At 39.2% G+C, this 21,916-nt stretch overlaps 1 protein-coding gene across 12 annotated transcripts in view; it reads right to left on the bottom strand.

The window, feature by feature from the left end:
- ABI2 (abl interactor 2) overlaps window positions 1-20,844 on the bottom strand; it is a 124,226-nt gene extending 103,382 nt beyond the window's left edge. For all 12 annotated transcript variants that reach the window (XM_047773284.1, XM_047773292.1, XM_047773287.1 and 9 more), the window contains exon 1: window positions 20,508-20,844. In XM_047773284.1, the coding sequence (XP_047629240.1) occupies window positions 20,508-20,624 (117 nt within the window). In that variant the 5' untranslated portion in view covers window positions 20,625-20,844. The remainder of the gene's footprint in view (window positions 1-20,507) is intronic.
- Between the last annotated feature and the right edge of the window lie 1,072 nt (window positions 20,845-21,916).

Raw genomic sequence — 21,916 nt, 5'->3', positions numbered from 1 at the left:
GGCCCTTGCTCAGTGGGTTAAGGATCCAGCGTTGCCGCGAGCTGTGGTGTAGGTTGCAGACGCAGCTCGGATCCTGCGTTGCTGTGGCTCTGGCGTAGGCCGGTGGCTACAGCTCCAATTAGACCCCTAGCCTGGGAACCTCCATATGCCGAGGGAGCAGCCCAAGAAATGGCAAAAAAAAAAAAAAAAAAAAAGACAAAAAAAAAGCTAATACAGGAGTTTGCCTGCTATGGCAAAACAGGATCAGTGGTTTCTCTGCAGCATTAGGATGCAGGTTCGATCCCCGACCAGCACAGTGGGTCAAAAAGGACCCCAAGTTGTTGCAGCTGTGGCCTAGGTCACAATAGTGGCTCAGATCTGATCCCTGGCCAAGGAACTCCATATGCCACAGGGTGGCAAAAAAAAAAAAAAAAAAAAAAAAGCTTACACAGCAAGAATAGAAGATGAAAATTTCAAAGAATGACACTTTCGATACACGCCTTCTTTCCTGCCAGAGGTTTACTATTTTATATCTGCTCTCCCTAGAGCAAGCTCATCTTTTCCTACTTTACAGGTTAATGCCACTTCCCTCAAAGGCAAGATATTAACTGAAAAAGGTAACAGAAAAATGGGACCAGAAGGAAAAGAGCAAAGTTTACATCTTCTAAAGCTAAAAGCTAAAAGCTGGGGGCGGGGGAGAGGGGGGTGCGGATGTAGAATTTAACCAAAGACCAAAAAAAAGGAGACAAAGGAGTCGAAGATTGTAGGAATTATGAAAAGGAGATATGTGCTGTACTTATGATTACACAACTCCAATAATAGATAAACCCAAAATATAGTAGATTACTATTTCTCAACCTCTCACTTTCTTTCAGTTTATGTGCTTATGCAGTTAACAACACGGTTATCATACAACACAGGTGACAAATATGCTTAGCAGTCCCTTATTTCCCCAAGCGCAAATACTTTCCTCAAAGATACCACAAAGTATTCTTTTTTATTAGCACAGGCCTGAAAAAGCTGCCAAATGCCAAAATAGCACTTGGCAGACTTCTCTGGTTTGTGCATTCTGAAACACTAATTTCATAAAGATTTTAGTAGCTGGGAAAGAACTTATTATTCTGAAGTCTTATTTGGAAAACTAAGTGTAGAGTGACAAGCAAATTTTTATAACAAGCAACCCATCTTATTTTTAAAAATTTACAAAAATTATATTTTTCTTTAGTTTTCCATCAGAATATACTTTTACTAACTAGTTAAAAGAAATTACTGGCATAGTGGGGTTTTTAAATTAACATTAAAGATTAAGTACCATTTCTATGAATAACGTTCACGCAGATAATTTTTATTTGTAATTGTGAGATGGTAACTTTATGCTGCTTGGCAAAATTCTTTCTAAACAAAACTTAAGTTCAAAGTTTTATAACGAGACTTCACTGGTGGCCTACAGCATAACTATATTACATTATCACTGCTACGGCTCTGGTTTGATTCCTGGCCCCAGAACTTCCACACGTCACGGCTGCAGCCCACCAAAAAAAAAGCTTTACCATGAACATAAGGAACATAAATCAACAGTAATATTTGGCACTTTGAACACCAGGAAATTAGAAATAACTCTAAATCCTTAAATGTTTTTATTGATACCTGAGTTAACAAAAAACAAAGTATTAAACTCTGAAACCTAACAAAATGAGACCACTATATATTTTTCTCCCCAATTCTGAAATAATTTACAACTACAATTACAAATATTGGAACAATTATTTATAGATGTTCCTTTCCATGTTTACCTTTTTCCATCTACCAAAAAAGTATACAGAATGAAAGTGATAGAGATGGAGTAGGATAGTTACATAGGTAGTTGTAGAAGCCCCAATAGGGGACCACAGATAAAGAGGGAAAGCTAGGGAACTTTGGGAAATCACTGTAAGTTAATAATTGCTCAAGAAAGCCATCAGAACAAAGCAGGCTTGTTTATAAGATATGCCTCAGATCACTAAGTGAAAGATAAAATGCGGCCTGCATTCAAGTTCAGCAACACAATAACCCTTAGGACCAAGGGCAGGAGTTTAAGGTAAAGATGACATTCCAAAGTAGGAGACCCTCATTTACAGAAACTTGAGATGATTCAATGTATCTTGGCATATGTTACCACCCTTCTGTTGATCTGCATAAGCACCATGACAGTCCTCGTTTGCCCTCATAGGCTCAAATGCTCTCTATTAGATATGAAGGAGTGCTAATGATATAAACCTGACGTCTACTGGGGGAAAGAGAAAGAAGCGGTCTTTACCCCCTCTCCACTTCCCTTGGATTGTAAAATGTAGCCCACCTAATCCTCAGGGCAGAGCCTCCTTGCCTGCCCACTTGCACCTCTCACAAGTGTCTTATCTTAATAAATCTATTTCTTGCCTATCACTTTGTCTCTCACTGAATTCCTTCTGCTCTGAGGGACAAAGAATCTGAACCTCGGTAAGTCCAGACACAAGGTGAGTGATTCTAATTTAAAAAATCCAGTTTTTGGAGTTCCTGTCGTGGAGCAGCAGAAATGAATCTGACTAGGAACCATGAGGTTGCAGTTCCCTCCCTAACCTTGCTCAGTGGGTTAAGGATCTGGCGTTGCCATGAGAGCTGTGGTGTAGATCAAAAACACGGCTCAGATCTGGCATTGCTGTGGCTCTGGCGTAGGCCAGCAGCAACAGCTCCAATGAGACCCCTAGCCTGGGAACCTCCATATGCCGTGGTGAGGCCCTAAAAAGACAAAAAAATAAAATAAAATAAAAATGTAAAAATAAATAAATAAACAAACAAATAAATAATCCAGCTTTGGACTAGGTTCAAGTCCTGGCATGTGGGTTCACATCCCAATCTGGGTTTAAGCTGGGTTCGAGTCCCAGCATGTGAGTTCAAGTCCCAATTTGGGTTTTGGCTGGGTTAGAGTCCCAGCACATGGGTTCAAGTCCCCATCTGGGTTCTGGCTAGGTTCAAGTCATAAATGCTGTCAGTTTCAAGGGAAAAAATGTTAGTACAGATGATTATAAATGTAAATTAAAATTCAAGTTAGAAGTCCTATCAGGCTAAATCAGACAACAGAAGTTTCTGAACTGTGTTCCTCTACTTTTTCCTTAAAGATGAAAAGAAACCAAGACACTAATTCACAGGCAAGAAAGATAATAGTTACAATAAGCAGTAGCACAGCACAAATTTAAATGCATTGAGCTTCTCTCTATACCCAAAGACAACTAATAAATTTTTAATTAGTAACATACCAAGTATTACAACATTTGAGGGAACAAGAAAAAAGTAAAAAACACAATTCAATTAAATGGTGAGTACTACATTAAATAATTCCCAGGTATATCAGTCAGGACTCTAAAAAATAGTGCCACATTTTTCACAGATAGAAAAAATAATTCTAAAATTCACACACACACACACACACACACTTAAAAAACTCTGAACAGCCAAAGCAATCCTGAGAAAGAAGACTAAAGCTGGAGGCATCACACTTTCTGATTTCAAATTTATTACAAAGCTAGGGTAATCAAAACAGTGTGTTACTGGCATAAAAAGAGACACATCAACTGAATAGAAATGAGAGCCCAGGGACTTCACATTGTGGCACAGCAGAAACAAATCCAACTAGTATCCATAAGGATGTGGGTTCGATCCCTGGCCTTGCTCAGTGGGTTGGGGATCCAGCGTTACTGTGAGCTGTGGTATATATAAGTCACAGATGTGGTTTGGATCCTGCATTGCTGCGGCTATGGTATAGGCTGGCAGCTGCAGCTCCAATTCAACCCCTAGCCTGGGGACTTCCATATGCCACAAGTGCAACCCTAAAAAGCAAAAAAAAAAAAAAAAGAAAGAAAGAAATGAGAGCCCAGAAATAAAACCTCAAATATACAATCAACTAATATTTGACTAAGAAGCCAAGAGTCAGAGTTCCCGTCATGGCTCAGTGGAAACAAATACGACTAGTATCCGTGAGGACACAGGCTCAATCCCTGGCCTTGCTCAGTGGGTGAAGAATCCAGCATTGCCATGAGCTGTAGGTCGAAGATGCTGCTCGGATCTGGTATTGCGGTGGCTGTGGTATAGGCCAGCAGCTATAGCTGTGAGTAGACCACTAGCCTGGGAACCTCCATATGTTATGAGTGTGGCCCTAAAAAGAGATGAAAAGACAAAAAATAAAATAAAATAAAAATAAATAAAAATAAATGGTGCTGGGGAAACTGAATAATCATATGCAAAAGAATAAAATCAGACCCCTAACTTGCAACACTCATTGAAATTAACTCAAAATAGATTAAAGACTTAAACATAAGACCTCAAAACCACTAAAAGAAAAACTTCTGGAAGAAAATGCAGGAAAGAAAGCTCCTTGACACTGGTCTTAGCAACTACTTTTTGAATATGACACCAAAAGTACAAGCAACAAAAGCAAAAAAAAAAAAGTGAAACAACATTTAAAAAAAAAAAATTCTACATAGCAAAAGAAATCAACAAAAGGAAAAGGCAACCTACATAATGGGAGAATATGTCTGCAAATCATGTATCTAATAAGGGTTTAATATCCAAAATATACAAGGAACCCATAAAAGTCAAGAGCAAAAAACCAAATAACTCAATTTAAAAGTGGACAGATGAGGAGTTTCCACTGTGGGGCAGTGGGTTAAAGAACTAGCTTTCTCTGTGGCATTGCTGGTTAAATTCTCATACTGACGCAGTGGGTTGAGGATCCAGGCCGCAGATGGGGCTTAGATTCGATCCTTAGCCCAGGAACTTCCATATGCTGTGGATGCAGCCAAAAATAGAAAGAAAAAAAAATTGGCAGAGGAACTGAAAAGATATTTTTCCAAAGAAGACATACAAATGGCAAAGAGGTACAGGAAAATGTGCTCAAAATCACTAATCAGGGAAATGCAAATCAGAATCACAATAAGGTATCATCTCACACCTGCTGAATGGTTATCATCAAAAAGATGAGATAACAAGTGTTGGTGAGGATATGGAGAAAAAGAAAACTTCATGTGTGTACTGTTGGTGGAAATGTAAACTGGTACACTCCTATGGAAAGCAGGACTGATTTCCTCAAAAAATTAAAAATTGAACTACCATATGTCAGCAACTCCACTTGTGGGTATATAGCTACAGTAAATAAAATCAATATCTCAAAGAGAGATATTCATATTCATTGCAGCATTATGTAGGTTGCCTTTTCATTTTGTCAATTTCTTTTGCTATGTAGTTTTTTTTTAATGTTGTTTCATTTTTTTTTTTTTTGCTTTTGTTGCTTGTACATTCCCATATTCCTTGAAGCACTATTTACAATAGCCAAGATATGGAAACAACCTGAGTGTCCTTCCACAGATGAATGGATAAAGAAAATGTGGTATATTTGTATAACAGAATTATTATTCAGCCATTAGAAGGAAATCCTGATATCTGCAATAACACAGATGGACATGAAGGGCATTATGTTAAGTGAAATACATCAGACAAAGACAAATACTATCCAATTTCACTTATACCTGGTGGAAACAGAATGGTAGTTGTCAAGGGCAGGGAGTGGGAAAAACAGGGAGGTACTGATCAAAGAATATAAACTTTCAGTTATAAGATGAATTAAGTTCTAGGGATCTAATAATACACAGCATAGTGACTATAGTTTAAATACTGTATTGTACACTTGAAAGTTGCTAATTCTCACCATACATAAAAAAGAAGGTTCTTACATGAGGTTGATGGAGGTGTTTACCAACCCTAACATGGTAATCAGTTTGCAGTATCTAGGTATATCCAGTCATCACATTTTAAATCAGCTGTAAATCATCATGTTGTACACCTTAAACCTACAATGTCACATGTCAATTATATCTCAGTTAGGCTTAAGGGGAAAAAACTACAGACTCACTTGGAGAAATTTATACAAGACATCTGTGTTTAAGACGTAACAGGAAATACGAGAGGAGTAAGCTCTAGATGTACATATACCTAACATATTTAAACACAAGCTAAACTGCTGACATGAAATTTTTATTAAATGTAGACTATATTATTTACACATGAAAAAATTCACAATTATACATATTAACATATTATAAACATATGTATGGATAAAAAACCTACAAACAATATAAATTTAGTATCAATAAATTTAAATTCCTTATTCTCTCAAAAATAGTGCTATATACTAAGCTAAGAGATTCAAATTCTTTTTGTGAGCCTGGCCTGCTCCTCTAGAATAAAAGATTTTAATGGAGAAAAGAAGGAATCATTATTCAGGCACCATCTCCTGGCAGAAGACATGTGGTATACATACCAAAAAAGGCTGGCATCCCTTACTGACTTCCTCTATTTAATTGATTTTGTAGATTCTGGAAGTTCCTCACAATGCATCCCTTGCCTTGACTATTCAAAGTCTTCAATAGATAAGTGGATAAAGCCAAATAATGGTCAGCAAGAACAACAAAAGAAAAATAGGCTCATGTTATGTTTAGTTCAACCCCACTAATTTATCTTTTTTATTCATTTTGGCCCTACTCATGGCATGGAAAGCTCCTGGGCCAGGGATGGAACCTGCACCACTGCAGTGATAATGCCGAATCCTTAACCCAGTGCACCACAAGGGAATTCTCCAAGGCCCACTAATTCAGAATTAACAAGAGGCTCTTCATAGGAATCAAAACAGAACTAAACTGCCAGCTCCATTACTTACTTACCACTGATTTCCCTGCAGAAAGAGATGCTTAATAAATCTTACCACTGATTTCCCTGCAGAAAGAGATGCTTAATAAATATCTTTCAATGAACAAGAAAAATATACAATAAAAATGTTAAGTGATGTGAGTCATAAGTTCAATCATTTTACTCAGAAAAGCACAGGGAACACAGGAAAAAAATGAATACAATTTCTCTCTGCAAAATTTCAGTTTAACAGAATCACAAGTAAGCTTGAGTTTACCTATCTAATTTTTAAAAATAGGAATATTGCTTACTTTCCAAGTTGTAGATCAGCTCAGACATTTGATAAGCATCCACGACAGAATAAGCCCTGCAGTAAGCGAAAGTAACTGAACTGAATTAACCCTTAAATGCCAACTATGTATGAAATAGTACTGTCAATTCTGTCTGTTAGTCACAGTGACATTTAAAATGCTATACAAGAGTTCCCATCTCATGGCACAGCGGAAATGCACCCAACTAGTATCCATGAAGATGTAGATTCGATCCCTGGCCTCGCTCAGTGGGTCAGGGATCCGGCATTGCCATGAGCTGTGGTGTACATCGCAGATGTGGCTCAGACACTGCATTGATATGGCTGTGGCGCAGGCTGGCAGCTTAGCTCTGATTCGACCCCTAGCCTGGGAACTTCCATATGCTGAGAGTGCGGCCCTAAAAAGCAAAAATAAAAAATAAAATGTTAGACAAATGAAAGTATTCATCAACTTCATTTACCTGTACATAAATTTACAACTTCTTCAACTTTGGACAAGTAAATTTATTTCATTGTTCTCAAATAGATTACTTTCTACTGCTTATTAAAAAATACCAAATTTGGGAGTTCTCAGCAGTAACAAACCTCACTAGTATCCATGAAGATGTGGGTTCGACCCCTGGTCTCACTCAGTGGGTTAAGGATCTGGCATTGCTGTGAGCTGTGGCATAGTTCACAGATGCGGCTCTGATCCAGCATTGCTGTGGCTGAAGCTACAACTCCAACTGGACCCCCAGCCTGAGAACTTCCATATGCCGTGGGTGCAACCTTAAAAAGACAGAAGCGAGAGAGGGAAGGAGGGAAGGAGGGAGGGAGGAAGGGAGGGAAATGACCATATTCATTCACCTAACAAATATTTACTGAACGCCTATTTTGTCCCAGGCACTGGTCCAGGTGCTGGCAGTGAGAAACAAAACTCCCTGCCTTCATAGCACTCACAAGCCAGAAGAGGGAGATAAGCAAATAAGTACATTATGTATTAAATTATTATAAATTATAAGTAATATGAAGAAAAATAAAACATGGAAAGCAAAGTACAAGAAAAGATAAGTGTGAACAAAGGGTAGGCATATAGTGTAATTTTACATGGATCAGGAAGGAGTCATCAAGAAGACATCTAAGCAAAAGCCTAAAGGAGGTACGAAGATCCAGTCACAGTAAATACAAACTAAAAAGGTCCTGAGAAAGAAGTATGCCTGGTATGTTCAAGAAAAGGAGGCCAAAGTGGCTGGAGTAGAGTGAGCAAAGGAGAGGGAAAGGGTATAAACAGCAAACGATTCAAGACCAGAAGCTAGATCATTTGTGTCCTGTATGCAATTTTTTTTTTTTTTTTTGCTTTTTAGGACCACATCCATGGCATATGGAGGTTCCCAGGCTGGCGGTCTAAGCGGAGCTACAGCTTCCAGCCTACAACACAGCCACAGCAACACCAGATCCGAGCCACGTCTGCGGCCTACACCACAGCTCACAGCAACACCAGATTCTTAACCCACTGAGCGAGGCCAGGGATCAAACCCATAAGCTCATGGTTCCTAGTCAGATTCATTTCCATTGCACCACAATGGGAACTCTCCTGTATGCAATTTTAAGGACTCTGGTTCTTACAATGAGATGAGAAGTCCCTGAGTGTTTCAAACAGTAGTGACATCATCTGATTTAGATTTTTAAAAAATCACTCTGGCTGCTATTCTAGACAACCTGAAAGGCTACTGCTATATCTAAGGGATGATGGTGGCTTGGACTAGGTTGGTAGCAGGAGAAGTGGTGAGTAGTAGTCAGATCCAGGAATATGAAGATAAAGCTACTTGTCATCCAATGGAAAAGAGAAGAGTCAAGGATGGTACCAAGATTTTGCACTTGAGTATCAAGGAGGTTAGAGTTGTCATTTACTGATATAGGAAAGACTACAGGAGAAGCTATGTTCAGATACTGCGGTAGGCTGAACAGCGGCCCTCTCAAAGATGAGCACATCCTAATCCCTGGAATGTGTGAATATGTTATTTATATGGCAATGGGGACTTGGGAGATAAAAATTTAAGATCCTGAGATGCAAGGATTATTCAAGCGTAATCCAATGAAATCAAGAGATCTTTATAAGATCTTTATTAAGAAAGAGGTAGAAGGTCAGAGAAAATCAAAGGCAATGGGACAAAAAGAAGCAGAGAGAGAGAAGGGGATGATGGAAGCAGAAGGAAAGGAATAAATGTGAAACCAGTAAGAGATCTGAGTTATGCCACTGCTGGCTTGGAAACTGAAAGGGGGTCATAGACTAAAATATGTGGGCAGCCTCTAAAAGCTAGAAAAGGTAAGGAAACTGATTCTCCCCTAGAACTTCCAGAAAGAACACAGTTCTGTGGCCCATTTTAGATTTCTGACTTCCAGAACTATAAAATAATAAATTTATGTTGTATTAAGCCACTATATTTGCAATAATTTCTTACAGCAACAATAGGAAATCAATGCAGACAGAACAGTGTGAATATTCATAAATTAGGAATTATATGTATTATCAGAATTTTTATACTCTAGCAAAATGTACCAAGAGTTCCCTGGTTGCACAGTGGGTTAAGGATCCAGCATTGTTACAGCTGAGGTTCGGGTCTGCAGTGGGTGTGGCCAAAAAAAGAAAAAAAAAAAAACCCAAAAATCTCCACTTGAATTTGAATACCAGAAAAAAAGAAAAAAAGAAAAGAAAAGAATACCAGCAGGACTATAAGGCTGTACACTCAAAAGGTACTGCGTCAAATTAGACATCTCAGCATTTAAGATAAATTTTCTGGAGTTCCCGTCGTGGCGCAGTGGTTAATGAATCCGACTAGGAACCATGAGGTTGCGGGCTCGATCCCTGCCCTTGCTCAGTGGGTTAACGATCTGGTGTTGCCGTGAGCTGTGGTGGAGGTTGCAGACGCGGCTCGGATCCCGCGTTGCTGTGGCTCTGGCGTAGGCCGGTGGCTACAGCTCTGATTAGACCCCTAGCCTGGGAACCTCCATATGCCACGGGAGCGGCCCAAGAAATAGCAAAAAGACAAAAAAAAAAAAAGATAAATTTTCTCATACATACAGTTCAAAATAGGAACCACAAAAGTTGTAAACTAAATGATGATATTTGGTTACATGTGATCTGAAGACTCAACTCTGAACCTCTGAACTTCGCAGAATCTATTATTCTAATAATCATCTTGGCAAATTGCTGGAAATGCTGAAAGTTATAACGGTTATGTTCTAAGTCAACACAGAACCATAAAATGGCTATTAGAGAAGATGAGTAGGCTAACTTTTATATCAAAAGAGGGCATGCAGTGTAAAATATGAACTACAACTTTACATAATATATTTTAGTTGTAAAAGCTGTGAAGATCAAAGTCAACCACAACATAGTTGTAGTTCAATAGACACATTAAAATAGCATATAAGAAATTAAGCACCACAGGTACAAGCATCTTGGAATCTCAGTCAGATCTCATCCTATCAAAATCTTTTAAAATAAAAAAAAAGGTAACCAAAGACATGCCCCAAAAGAACAGTGTAATAAGATGACAAAAATTGGAGTTCTCTGTGGCACAGTGGGTGAAGGATCCGGAGTTGTCACTGCAGAGGCTTGGGTTCAATCCCTGGCATGGGAACTTCCTCATGCCGCAGGCATGGCCAAAACAAAAGACAAAAAGAAAAAGAAAAAAATATATCATGTAAGTCTTCAATACATATCAATAATGATAAGGTATGTTTTACTGATTGTACAATGAATAGCTTTCCATATTTTAACATTACTGAAACCAAAATGTATCCTGTCAGTTAAGTGGCAGTATTTGAAGCATTTGAGGTAGCAGTGTTCATTTAGCAGTACATAAAATGGTACATTTTAAAAACTTAGATTTTATTAGACATGTATTGTTTTAGCTGTATTAACTCAATCTTTACAAATACCCTATGAATAGCTGCTATAACTGTACCGTCTTACAGATAACTAAGATAGATTAACTTCTCAGTTAAATGTCCACTAAAAATAAAATTATCTTTAATATTAGTTTTACAGTATTAATATTACAGTATTTAATTAGCAAAATTACTGTTTAATATAACACGTATTTTTAGTTTTTTGTAACTATTTTAGTGATCACAATATTAAAAGAAATTTAAGGTTTTTAAAACAATAATCCTCTAATAAGCCTTTATAAACAGTCCTTTTGCATACACAAATAAAGCACATAGCAGAGTGCATAAATAATAGTCAGTATACAATTATACCAGTTTGACCAAGCCTGCTTATTGTAGCACATTTCTAGACATTAGTATTATAAGCCCATGTTTTGCAAAAAATGTCCTGTAACTCAGAACGCACATTACTGCACTGACCAAACTTACTATAAGTACGAATTTTCACAAAATCCATCTTGCAATCCCACGGTGTCATTTATCTTATCAAGACGGAAAATAAAGTGAATTATCTCAAAAGATACAGAAAAAAGCATATAACAAAATATAAACTCCATTCATGGTTTAACAATATTCTGATCAAACAAAGAATAGGGGGAGTTCCCGTAGTGGCGCAGTGGTTAACAAATCCGACTAGGAACCATGAGGTTGCGGGTTTGGTCCCTGCCCTTGCTCAGTGGGTTAACGATCCGGCATTGCCATGAGCTGTGGTGTAGGTTGCAGACGCGGCTCGGATCCCACGTTGCTGTGGCTCTGGCGTAGGTGGGCAGCTACAGCTCCAATTAGACCCCTAGCCTGGGAACCTCCATATGCCGCGGGAGCGGCCCAAGAAATAGCAAAAAAAAGACCAAAAAAAAAAAAAAAAAACTAAAAAGAATAGGAAAACTTTCCCACCTGATAAAGAACATCCAGAAAAAAACTTACAACTGATATAATATTTAATGGTGAAAGACTGGCTGTTTTCCAAGTCTGAGAGAAAGTGAAAGATACAGGCTCTCACCAGTCCTATTCAACATTATTTTAGAGGTCCTGGAGTTCCCGTCATGGAGCATCAGAAACAAATCTGACTAGGAACCATGAGGTTGCGGGTTCGATCCCTGGCCTCACTGAATGGATTAAGGATCCAGCGTTGCTCTGAGCTGTGTTACAGGTGACAGGTGTGGCTTGGATCTGATGTTGCTGTTGCTGTAGCTGTGGCATAGGCTGGCAACTGTGGCTCCAATTCGACCCCTAGCCTGGGAACCTCCCTCCATATGCCATGGGTACAGCCCTAAAACACCAAAAAAAAAAAAAAAAAAAGAAGCCCTTTCCAGTGCCCAAAGGCAAGAAAGGTAAATAAAAGGAAAAACATTAGAAAGGAAGAAATAAAAATCACCTTTATTTGCTGATGACATGGCTGTCTACACAAAAAAATCTCAAAGAATCTTAAAAAAAAAAGAAAAGCTACCATGTTCAATATGCAAATTTAGCAAGGTCAGAAAATAAAACGGCCAACATACAAAAGTCAGTCCTATTTCAATATACTAGTAATGACCAACGGCAAACCAAAAATTTTTAAAAAGTACTATTTATATTTGCACAAAAATCATTAAATATTTAGGAATAAATGTAACAAAAATGTGCAAAATTTGTATTATAATGACTAAAATGACAAGAGAAATCAAAGAAGACCTAAATAAATAGAAAAAAATACAAAGTCCACAGATTGGAGGACTCAATATTGTCAAAGTGTCAATCTGCCCCAAAGTATCTACAGATTCAGTACAATTCCACTCTAAAGCCCAGCAGCTCTGCAGAAATTAACAAGTTGATTCTAAAACATATACTGAAAAAGCAAAGGACCTAGAATAGCCAAAACAAATCTGATGAACAAGGTATAAGATTCATACCACCTGATTTACTAAAAAGACTTACTACAAAAGCTACAGTGCAATATGGACAAAATATATGTTCACAGATCAAAGGAACAAAAGAGAATCCAAAACAGACCCCAAGCACATATGGTCAACTGATTTTAAAAAGATGCCAACTGAACAGAATGGAGAAAAGACTCTTTAACCACAACTGGTTCTTAAATAATTAGATAACCATTTGTAAAAACAAACTTGGCATACCTCAACCATGTAAAAAAATTAATTATAAATGGATCACAGATTTAACTGTAAGACCTAAAATTACAAAATGTCTAGAAGAAAAAATAGGAGAAAAATTTTTGTGAATTCAGGTTAGGCAAAGGTTTCTTAGCAACAACAACAAAAAGAATTAACCAAGAAAAGAAGAAATTGATACACTGGACTCCATCAAAATTTTAAACTTCTGCTCTTTGAAAGACACTATTAAAGTGAAAAGACAAGGCACATACTGGGAGAAAATATTTATAAAATACTTATCTAATAAGTAACTTTATTCAGCATATCTAAAGAACTCTCAAAACTCAACAATTTAAAAAAATTTAAAAAAACGACATGGAGTTCCCGCTGTGTCTCAGCAGGTTAAGAACCTGACACTGTCTCTCTGAGGATACAGGTTCAGGGGGTTAAGCATCCAGTGTTGCCGCAAGCTGCTGTGTAGGTCACAGATGTGGCTGGCATCCAGTGTGGCTGTGGCATAGGCTGGCAGCTGCAGCTCTGATTCCACACCTAGCCCAGGAACTTCCATTTGCCACAGGTGCAGCCATAAAAAGAAAAATAGAAAACAGACAAAAGATCTCGACATACACTTCACCAAAGATGAAACACAGATGAAACATAAGCAAGTGAAAAAAATGCTTAGCATCATTAGTCATTCAGTGAACCCACAGTTACAAATATTTGCTGTCAAGGCAAAGGAAGAACAAGACCTGACAGATGTGCTCAAGCCCTAACAAGCCATTATTAGATTCAAAAAGTCTAGTACTTATATAAAGAGCGAAGGGAAGGAGTTCCCGTCGTGGTTAAGTGGAAACAAATCTGACTAGTATCCATGAGGACACAGGTTGGATCCCTGGCCTCACTCAATGGATTAAGGATCCAGCATTGCCATGAGCTATAGCTTGCAGACAGGGCTCTGATCTAGTATTGCTGTGGCATAGGCAGGCAGCTGTAGCTCCAATTTGACTCCTAGCCTGGGAACCTCCTTCTACCACCAGCATGGCCCGAAAAAAAAAAAAAAAAAAGACAAAAAAAAAGTGAAAGGAAGAGTAGCAAAAGCTTGAGGTCCGGGTGCAGAGCAAAACCAAAACAAAGGGGCCATAGGACTACAACATGAATGATATAACACTGGTGCTAAGGAGCCAATGGCATGCTACAGCAGAAGTTTTACAGCCTGCAGCTGTGCCCTAAGAGGATGCAACAGAAAGCCTCATTTTATCAGAACCAGGAGTTAATGAGAAACTGTATTATGACGGTGTCCTTGGTAGATGAGCAAATGAGAGAGAAAAGGCTACTATGAGCTCCTCACAAGCCTGCCGTAATCTCATATTCCGAGAGTGTCACAAGATGCCCTGCCAAGACCCAGACCACCTACAGTTCAAACCTTGCTTACAGGGACTATGTAGACACATGCAATGTCATCAGAGCCCATCGTAGAGCCAATTCCTTAGATTTAGCCAAATGAGATAAAGACGTTTACCGCTGTACTCCCGAATGATCACAACTAGAAAAATTTATACTGTGGTGGTTATATAATTATAAATTCGTCAAAATTCACACAATTTTAGGAGTTCCTGCTGTGGTGCAGTGGGTTAAGGACCCAGCATTGCTGCAGCTGTAGTGTAGGTCACAGATGCAGCTTGGATTCAACCCCTGGCCCAGGAATTTCCATATGCTGCAGATGAAGCCCACCCCCCCACCTTAAAAAATCATAGAACGTTATACCTAAAAGGGTGAAGTGCATTAGATGTGTATTACACTTCAGTAAACCTAACTTTAAAATTCTAATGAACTAAATATCCATATTGTAAATGATTCAAGGTAAAGCTCTTTTGTGATCCAAAATTCCTATATCTAAGTATATTATTTGTGCATGAAGAGATAAAAAGTAAAACTCTGTTCCCTGCTATAATGACTTACAGTAATGCTAAGTTGCTTACAACATCTAACAGGAAAAACACGCAAGAAAAACTTAGAGGTAACGGCATTCAGTCTATAAAACTATTCAGGGAAACCTACAGTATATCAGACGATGTATTTCTGACATTCAGGGGCTGTTGATTAGTGTCTACAACATTTTGTGGCTAATGGAAGGATATTTAAAAAAAGCTTTCAGAGTTCCCGTCGTGGTGCAGTGGTTAACGAATCCGACTAGGAACCATGAGGTTGCGGGTTCAATCCCTGGCCTCCCTCAGTGGGTTACGGATCCGGCGTTGCCATGAGCTGTGGTGTAGACACGGCTCAGATCCCGAGTTGCTGTGGCTCTGGTGTAGGCCGGTGGCTACAGCTCTGATTAGACCCTTGGCCTGGGAACCTCCATATGCCGTGGGAAGCGGCCCTAGAAAAGGCAAAAAAGACAAAATAAAAATAAAAAAAACTTTCAAAATATAAATCTATCCTCTAGAAGCTTTTTATCCGGTGAAGGTACACAAAGTAAATGAAAAATTCAAAGGAGAAGGTGTTATCTCACATGCTATTTCATGAAATCAATCTATTAACAAGTCCCATAAATATTCAACCATAAGCTATTAAAGTTTGCAAACTGTCTAAATATAATTTTTAAGATACTTCCATTTATCCCCCAGAAGATTACATTTAAACACACCACCACTGCATGTTATTAAAATTCCTTGCATTTTTTTTTTTTTTTTTAGGACGGCACCCACAGCAAATGGAGGTTCCTAGGCTAGGGGTCAAATCAGAGATAGAGATAGAGCTTCCGGCCTACGCCACAGCCACAGCAACTGGGGATCCGAGCAGCATCTGTGACCTACACCACAGCTCACGGCAATGCTGGATCCTTAACCCACTGAGCAGGCCAGGGATCAAACCCGCAACCTCATGGTTACTAGTATGATTTGTTTCCAGTGCACCACAACAGGAACTCCTAAAATTCCTTGCATTTTAAAAAGAAAATAACATGCAAAGGATCGCATGCTCAAAAATGTCTCCAATATACATTTTATACATAAGTAAATACATTCAGCTATAAACTATTCTCTCTGGGAAAGGAAAGAGGACTCTGAATGAAGCAAATCTATCACACATTTACACATTATTTGTATCAAGGTAAGATGACAAAATAAAGGGAGAGTTAATTGTTTGGGTAAAGGGCAATTTCGTATTAGGAAGTTCTTCAAGGTAGGGCAAAATGAAGTGCAACTGGAGTTCTTGATCAATAAAGGGAACTGAAGCCAATTAAGTACGTTGGGGAAGGAGGAGTATTAAGTGCACAGATGACAAAATTATGAAAATTATTCTAAAATTAAATTTTTATTTAGGTTGAAAAATATTTAATTATAAAAAGGGTACAGGTCTCAGAATATAATTTAGCCTGTGTTTGCAATTTTACCAAAGACCTGGATAATGACTGGGGTGCCAATGAAAATCCAATGTCTCTGATGATGAGACATTTTTTGAGAATGAAAAACCTTAATCAAATTCTGTTGTGTTAAATCACCTCAATCTCCCTAATTCAGGCTGATGTTCACACAAGGTTCACTCCTTTCTGTAGAGTTAAGACAAAAGTCACCGGGAAAGATCAGTCCTCAAATTTCTACTCTCAAATGACCCCCCCCTTCCTCCTTCTTCCTTCTAGGCACTTTTAAGATTCCTCTATTTGGGAACTCCCATTGTGGCTCAACAATAACGAAAACAACTAGTATCTATGAGGATGCTGACTAGATCCCTGGCCTAGCTCGGCAGGCTAAGGAATCAGTATTGCCACTAGCTGTGTTTCAGGCCAGCAGCTGCAGCTCTGATTCGACCCCTAGCCTGGGAACTTCCATATGCCACATGAGCAGCACTAAAAACCAAAAAAAAAAAAAAAAAAAAAAAAAAGATTCCTCTATTTGTGAGAACAAACAGAAGTTAAATACAAACCTCCATTCTGTATACTCTATGACCATCCATAAAAAACAAAGTCAAGCACCATTAAAAGTTTCTTTTTAAAGCAAGCTAAAAATTTTTTTAAAATGATACAGAGTTGTGCATATCAAAAATATTTAAGAGTATAATTACTAGATGTATATTCAAAATGATTGGGCAATTTTAAGTTTCTTCCTTAATACCTATTTGTATTTTCTAATAATTTTTCAACAATGAGCATGTATTTTAATGGTTTTTAAGAACTTTAAATATTCATATCATTTTAATAACTATTTTTATGAAACTGATTAGTAAGCCATGATTCTACTATCCCCTTATAAAACTTTCCCACAATTTTTAGTGAATTCTGAGTATCCTTGTTGACAAGGGGAAAAAAAAGGAAAGCTATGAATAATATATCTTCTATTACTTAAAAGACAGAAATACTGCATATAAAACATAAAGGTAAATTCTTAATTTCTGTTCTGAGCAAGTTCTTTAACAATAACAAGCCGTTTTTTACAGGAGAAATAAAATCAACTGGAGAAATAGCAAATTAATTTGCTATCATCGCACTTCAGAAAGATATTTTGACTACCACTTTTTCCAGAGGTTGAAATAAAACAAAATGATCTAAATTTTTACTAAAGGTGATTTTTAAATTTCTAACAATAACTGCATTAGTTAGAAACCTGGAAAACTACTGCTCACAATTCTGCTCTACCTGTAGACTTTGTGTGTGTGTGTTAATACAGCCAATATCTGATCACTCCTAATACCAACAGATAATATTTCTGAAGGGCATTTTCATATGATAGGAACAATTTTCACAGAATATGACTATTTTTCAGAAGAACAGCACAATCATTTTCCTTCCTTTGCTCAATTTTCATGCTAAATATTATCGACATTTAGAATATTCTTATGTATCTTACTTTTTAATATTCCCATGAATAAAACCTGCTCTTTAAGAACACTGAGCAAAGAACCTTAGTATGTGTTACATACGACCAACAGATTCATCTTTTTTTCTGCTCTATAGGCAAAAATTATATTTCCACAAAATAAAACGAGTGTTGGGTGACTTAACTTTAGCTAGTGGTTAGGGCATGATGCTATCATAAGGCTGAAATTGACAATTTGATCACTGATCCCACCAAATGACTTTCCTCTATTGCAAGGATCAAAGGCAGCGTCAAAACCCCTGCTGGTCAGTTGTTGATCACAAGAAGAGCCAGCCAAATGTGCAACTGGGTCAGCACAAACACACTATCACCATGTCCTATTTATCAACTCTACAAACTAATCATGTAAGAATATCATCTGGGGGAGAAAATACCAATAAGGTACTCAGTGGATCCTAAAACAAATGATAATCTAAGAGGTAAAAGTGTAAAATCTATTTTAGGTGCTAAAGTGAACAAATAAGATACTTTAAAATCCAGATCCAACTCTATTAATTAGTATTATACTTTGAATTTTAAAATATCACATTAAATTCTGACTCCCATTGCTAAAACAAAAGATGGAAGTAATGTCCTTCTCTTTTGAACTGAAAGAAACATCTATAACATAAAAAGATGACAATTGTTGATCCCTTTTATCTCTCAGGTTTTTTCATTCAGTTACTTTTATGTAACAGCTGTAATCTAAGAACTGTACCTTCAAATTACAATAAAAAGTATCTTCCAAAGAGAGAGAAATCTTGGTTTTTTTAAATTTACTGATAATAACCGCAACCCAATCTTTTTCATCCTCCATTTCTCTTCTGACCTGTAACTTTCCCATAATTTGCTGCATAAGGCACTGTAATTACTACTTTAGTCCTTTTGATTTGCCTCTCCTAGAGACTGTGAATTCCCAGAGTACGGATAACATAGCTTCTGCTGATCCTTCCCTCTTGCCGCCCATTAAGAGTATAAATTGACACACTATACAGTATTCATTTGCTCACAGACCAGCCTCTCCTACTAACTACACTATGAAATTCTGTAGACACTAGGTATGTATCATCAACCTTTGACACAGCGCCAGGCCAGAGAAGACTTTTAAATAAATTCAGTAAAAAACTGAGCAACTGAACCTGTGAATCTCTCCCATACACTCAATATCAGCAAAGCGCCCTACAAATAGAGAAAACGATGTTTTTTCTAAGAACCTTTGACCCAAGAAACATTCTTTCTTTTCCTACTAGCCAGACTTTAAACTGTCTCTTTGGAGGGAAAAGCCTTGGATTATGTCTAATTTTATTCTCCATTCCCTACAAGAAAACACAGAATTCACGACATGTCTAATCAAGTAAAATCTCACAATACCATCCTTGATTAACCGTGTGATCCTTACAAAATTTATAAACCTATCAAATTTAACACTTTTTTTTTTTTTTCTGGTTTACACCAAGACTTGAGAATGCTTCCCAATATAGCTGATGTTAAGGAGGATGCCTGGAGAGATGGAAGTGAGAGCAATAATAAAGACCATGGCGAAGGAACAATTTAACATAATTCTTCTATTTCCACCTTTATACCAAGAGAATTTAAACAGGAAGGGGGTAAAAAATGGAGGTAGAACCTGTGGTTCAGAAAAAGCCATAAAGAAAACAAAAAATAATCATTTTGCAAATTGTGCGTTTTAAGCTATCCTTTCAATTAATTTTCAAAGAAGGATTTTTTTTTTTAATCCACAGAATCTTTTGCTTCTTACAGGAGCAGCTGGATTTCATCTCACCCAATATCCCCCGCCTCCATACACATACATATAGCGCTACCACTGAGTCCCTGTGCCAAACCAACCATCACAGGAAAAATTAAACCACGAGGCTCATTTCCTAATTCTCTCTGAAAAATTGTCACAATTTTCCCCCAACAGGCCAATTACCTATTCTAACGGGATTGGGGGGGGGGGGGGAAGGAATAGTTCATTATCGTGCAGCTTCTCATTCTCCACAGGGAGAAAAATGGCAATAACTTCCAACAAGGGACAACTGCTCTTCTACTGTATCCCAGTTAGGATCTAAAATCAAGCAAACCGCCCCCCCCGATCTTTTGATGCATTCAAATTAACTGAAAACTGAGGCACAATACTTTGCAGCAACATAAGCCCTAAAAAATCCTCCAGAGCTTGGAGGAGGGGGTGACCCATCAATCCCCCCACACCCTTGCCATATGGAGGAGCAGGATTCTGTCAAATAGAAAATGCCACTCTCCGCCTCCTCCGCCATCCTGAAAATTGATGAGTGCGGGGGCGGCCGAGGGAAGAAGCGAGGAGGCGGGGACACCGACACACACGGACACACAGAAACACACTACACACATACACACCGAACCCAGGACTGATTCACGGCTTTTTAAAATGTTTTAAAGCTACAATTTCCTCCAACTGTGGAATTCTCACCCATTCTCAGCCCAGCTCCCACCCTGGTCCTCCCCCGCATGGGGGTTCAGCTGGTCAGCGTCCCCGCCGCCGCCTCGACTCCGCGCGCCCTACGCCCCCAAGCGCGCGGCCCCTGGGCGACGGGGGTTGTGGGGGGGCGTCTTCCCCAAGCGCAGCTCACCAACCGGAGGCCCTACGCGCCCAGGCCGGGAGATGCATCGCACCTGGATATAGTTGTTCTCGCAGTAATCGGCCACCCGTTCCAGATTCGTGTAACTGTCGAAGAGGGCCCGGCGGCCCCCCGGGATTTCCTCCTCCAGCAGCATCTGCAGCTCCGCCATCTTCACATCCTCCTCCTCCTCAGACAGACCACAGAGGCAGCGGCGGCAGTAGCGCCAGGGAAACCCAAGACTAGGAGAGGAGGAGCCGCGGCGACGGCGGCGGCAACCCGGGAGGAACGAGAAACACCCTTCGCGCGGGACAGGGGAGGGGGCAGCAGGAACGGGGGCGGGGCGCGAGCCGACGGACTCCGAGGACGGTCACCGCGGCGACGGCCGGCCCGGCGCGCGCACGCGCGCTCCCCTCCCTCCACCCCCGGGAGCCCGAAAAAGATTCCCACCCTCGGTCGCTCAGCCCTCCCTTCCCCCACTTCCGGCGTCTCCTAGCGACCGCAGGAGTGGGGGCCGGGATGCGCGCGGGAGTTGGGCGCGCGTTTAACCCTTCGGCCCCCGCAGGTTGCGTGGCTCGGTAAGCGCTCCTGGCGGCCTTTGTTAGTCCGGAGTGAATGCCTGCCCGGCTGAGCCGTCTTCCCGCCTGTCCCTTCTGCGACTCCCCTTGGCATTATCCTCAACCTGGGGCCCAACCCCATAGTCATGGGCCTTAAGGATAATATCAGCCCACTAAACTTCTATGCATCTTTAAGTGCCGCTTCGCCTCACTTTTTTTTTTTTTTTTAATTTTCCTCTATATCTTTGATCTCATCCATCCTCTGGTGCATTTAAGTAAATTCCAGTTTCCTAATCCCAAATTCCTGCACTTTGGCTTTTTTGCATCTATTTGCCCATTAAATACTGTTTTTCCCTACCGGGTTGGCCTCTGTTCTATTCTCTTTTGCCCATTCCCTGGACTTTAGCTTTTTGCGCTTGCTCTATGCTTCGCTTCCTCACTGACAGCCTTTTCTGTCATTTCTCTGGTTCTGTCAGCTTCTCTTTTTTCTCCGTGTATTCAGTACTAAAGTTTTTTTTTAAATAAACGGTTTTGCCGGTACTTTCCTTCTTCACAGAGCTATTACACGGATAAAATAAAAAGCTTATGTGAAAGCATCTTGGAAAACGTCAAATGGCACAAAAATTATTATTCCGGTTTTATTCTTTAGATACCGTATCTTTTTTCCTTAACCTGGCTATTCCACACAACGTAATCTTAAAAAACTAAAATTCTTAACTGCTGAGATGTTTTAAAGTCCATGTCCTTTATTTGTACTGTAGAAAGTCCAGGTTGACTGCATTTGCAGTTTAGAGCAAGATCCATTATTTCAACTCTTGTATTTGTGACCTCTTGGCCCTCCTTGGCCCACTACCTCCCTTTTTTCCTTCCCAAATGATGAGGAAACTATATTATACTTTATCAAAAA

The sequence above is a fragment of the Phacochoerus africanus genome, chromosome 3, assembly GCF_016906955.1.
Source record: "Phacochoerus africanus isolate WHEZ1 chromosome 3, ROS_Pafr_v1, whole genome shotgun sequence".
Lineage (NCBI taxonomy): Eukaryota > Metazoa > Chordata > Mammalia > Artiodactyla > Suidae > Phacochoerus > Phacochoerus africanus.
Note: the sequence above shows the minus strand (reverse complement) of the source record. Positions and strands in the feature narration are given on the sequence as shown.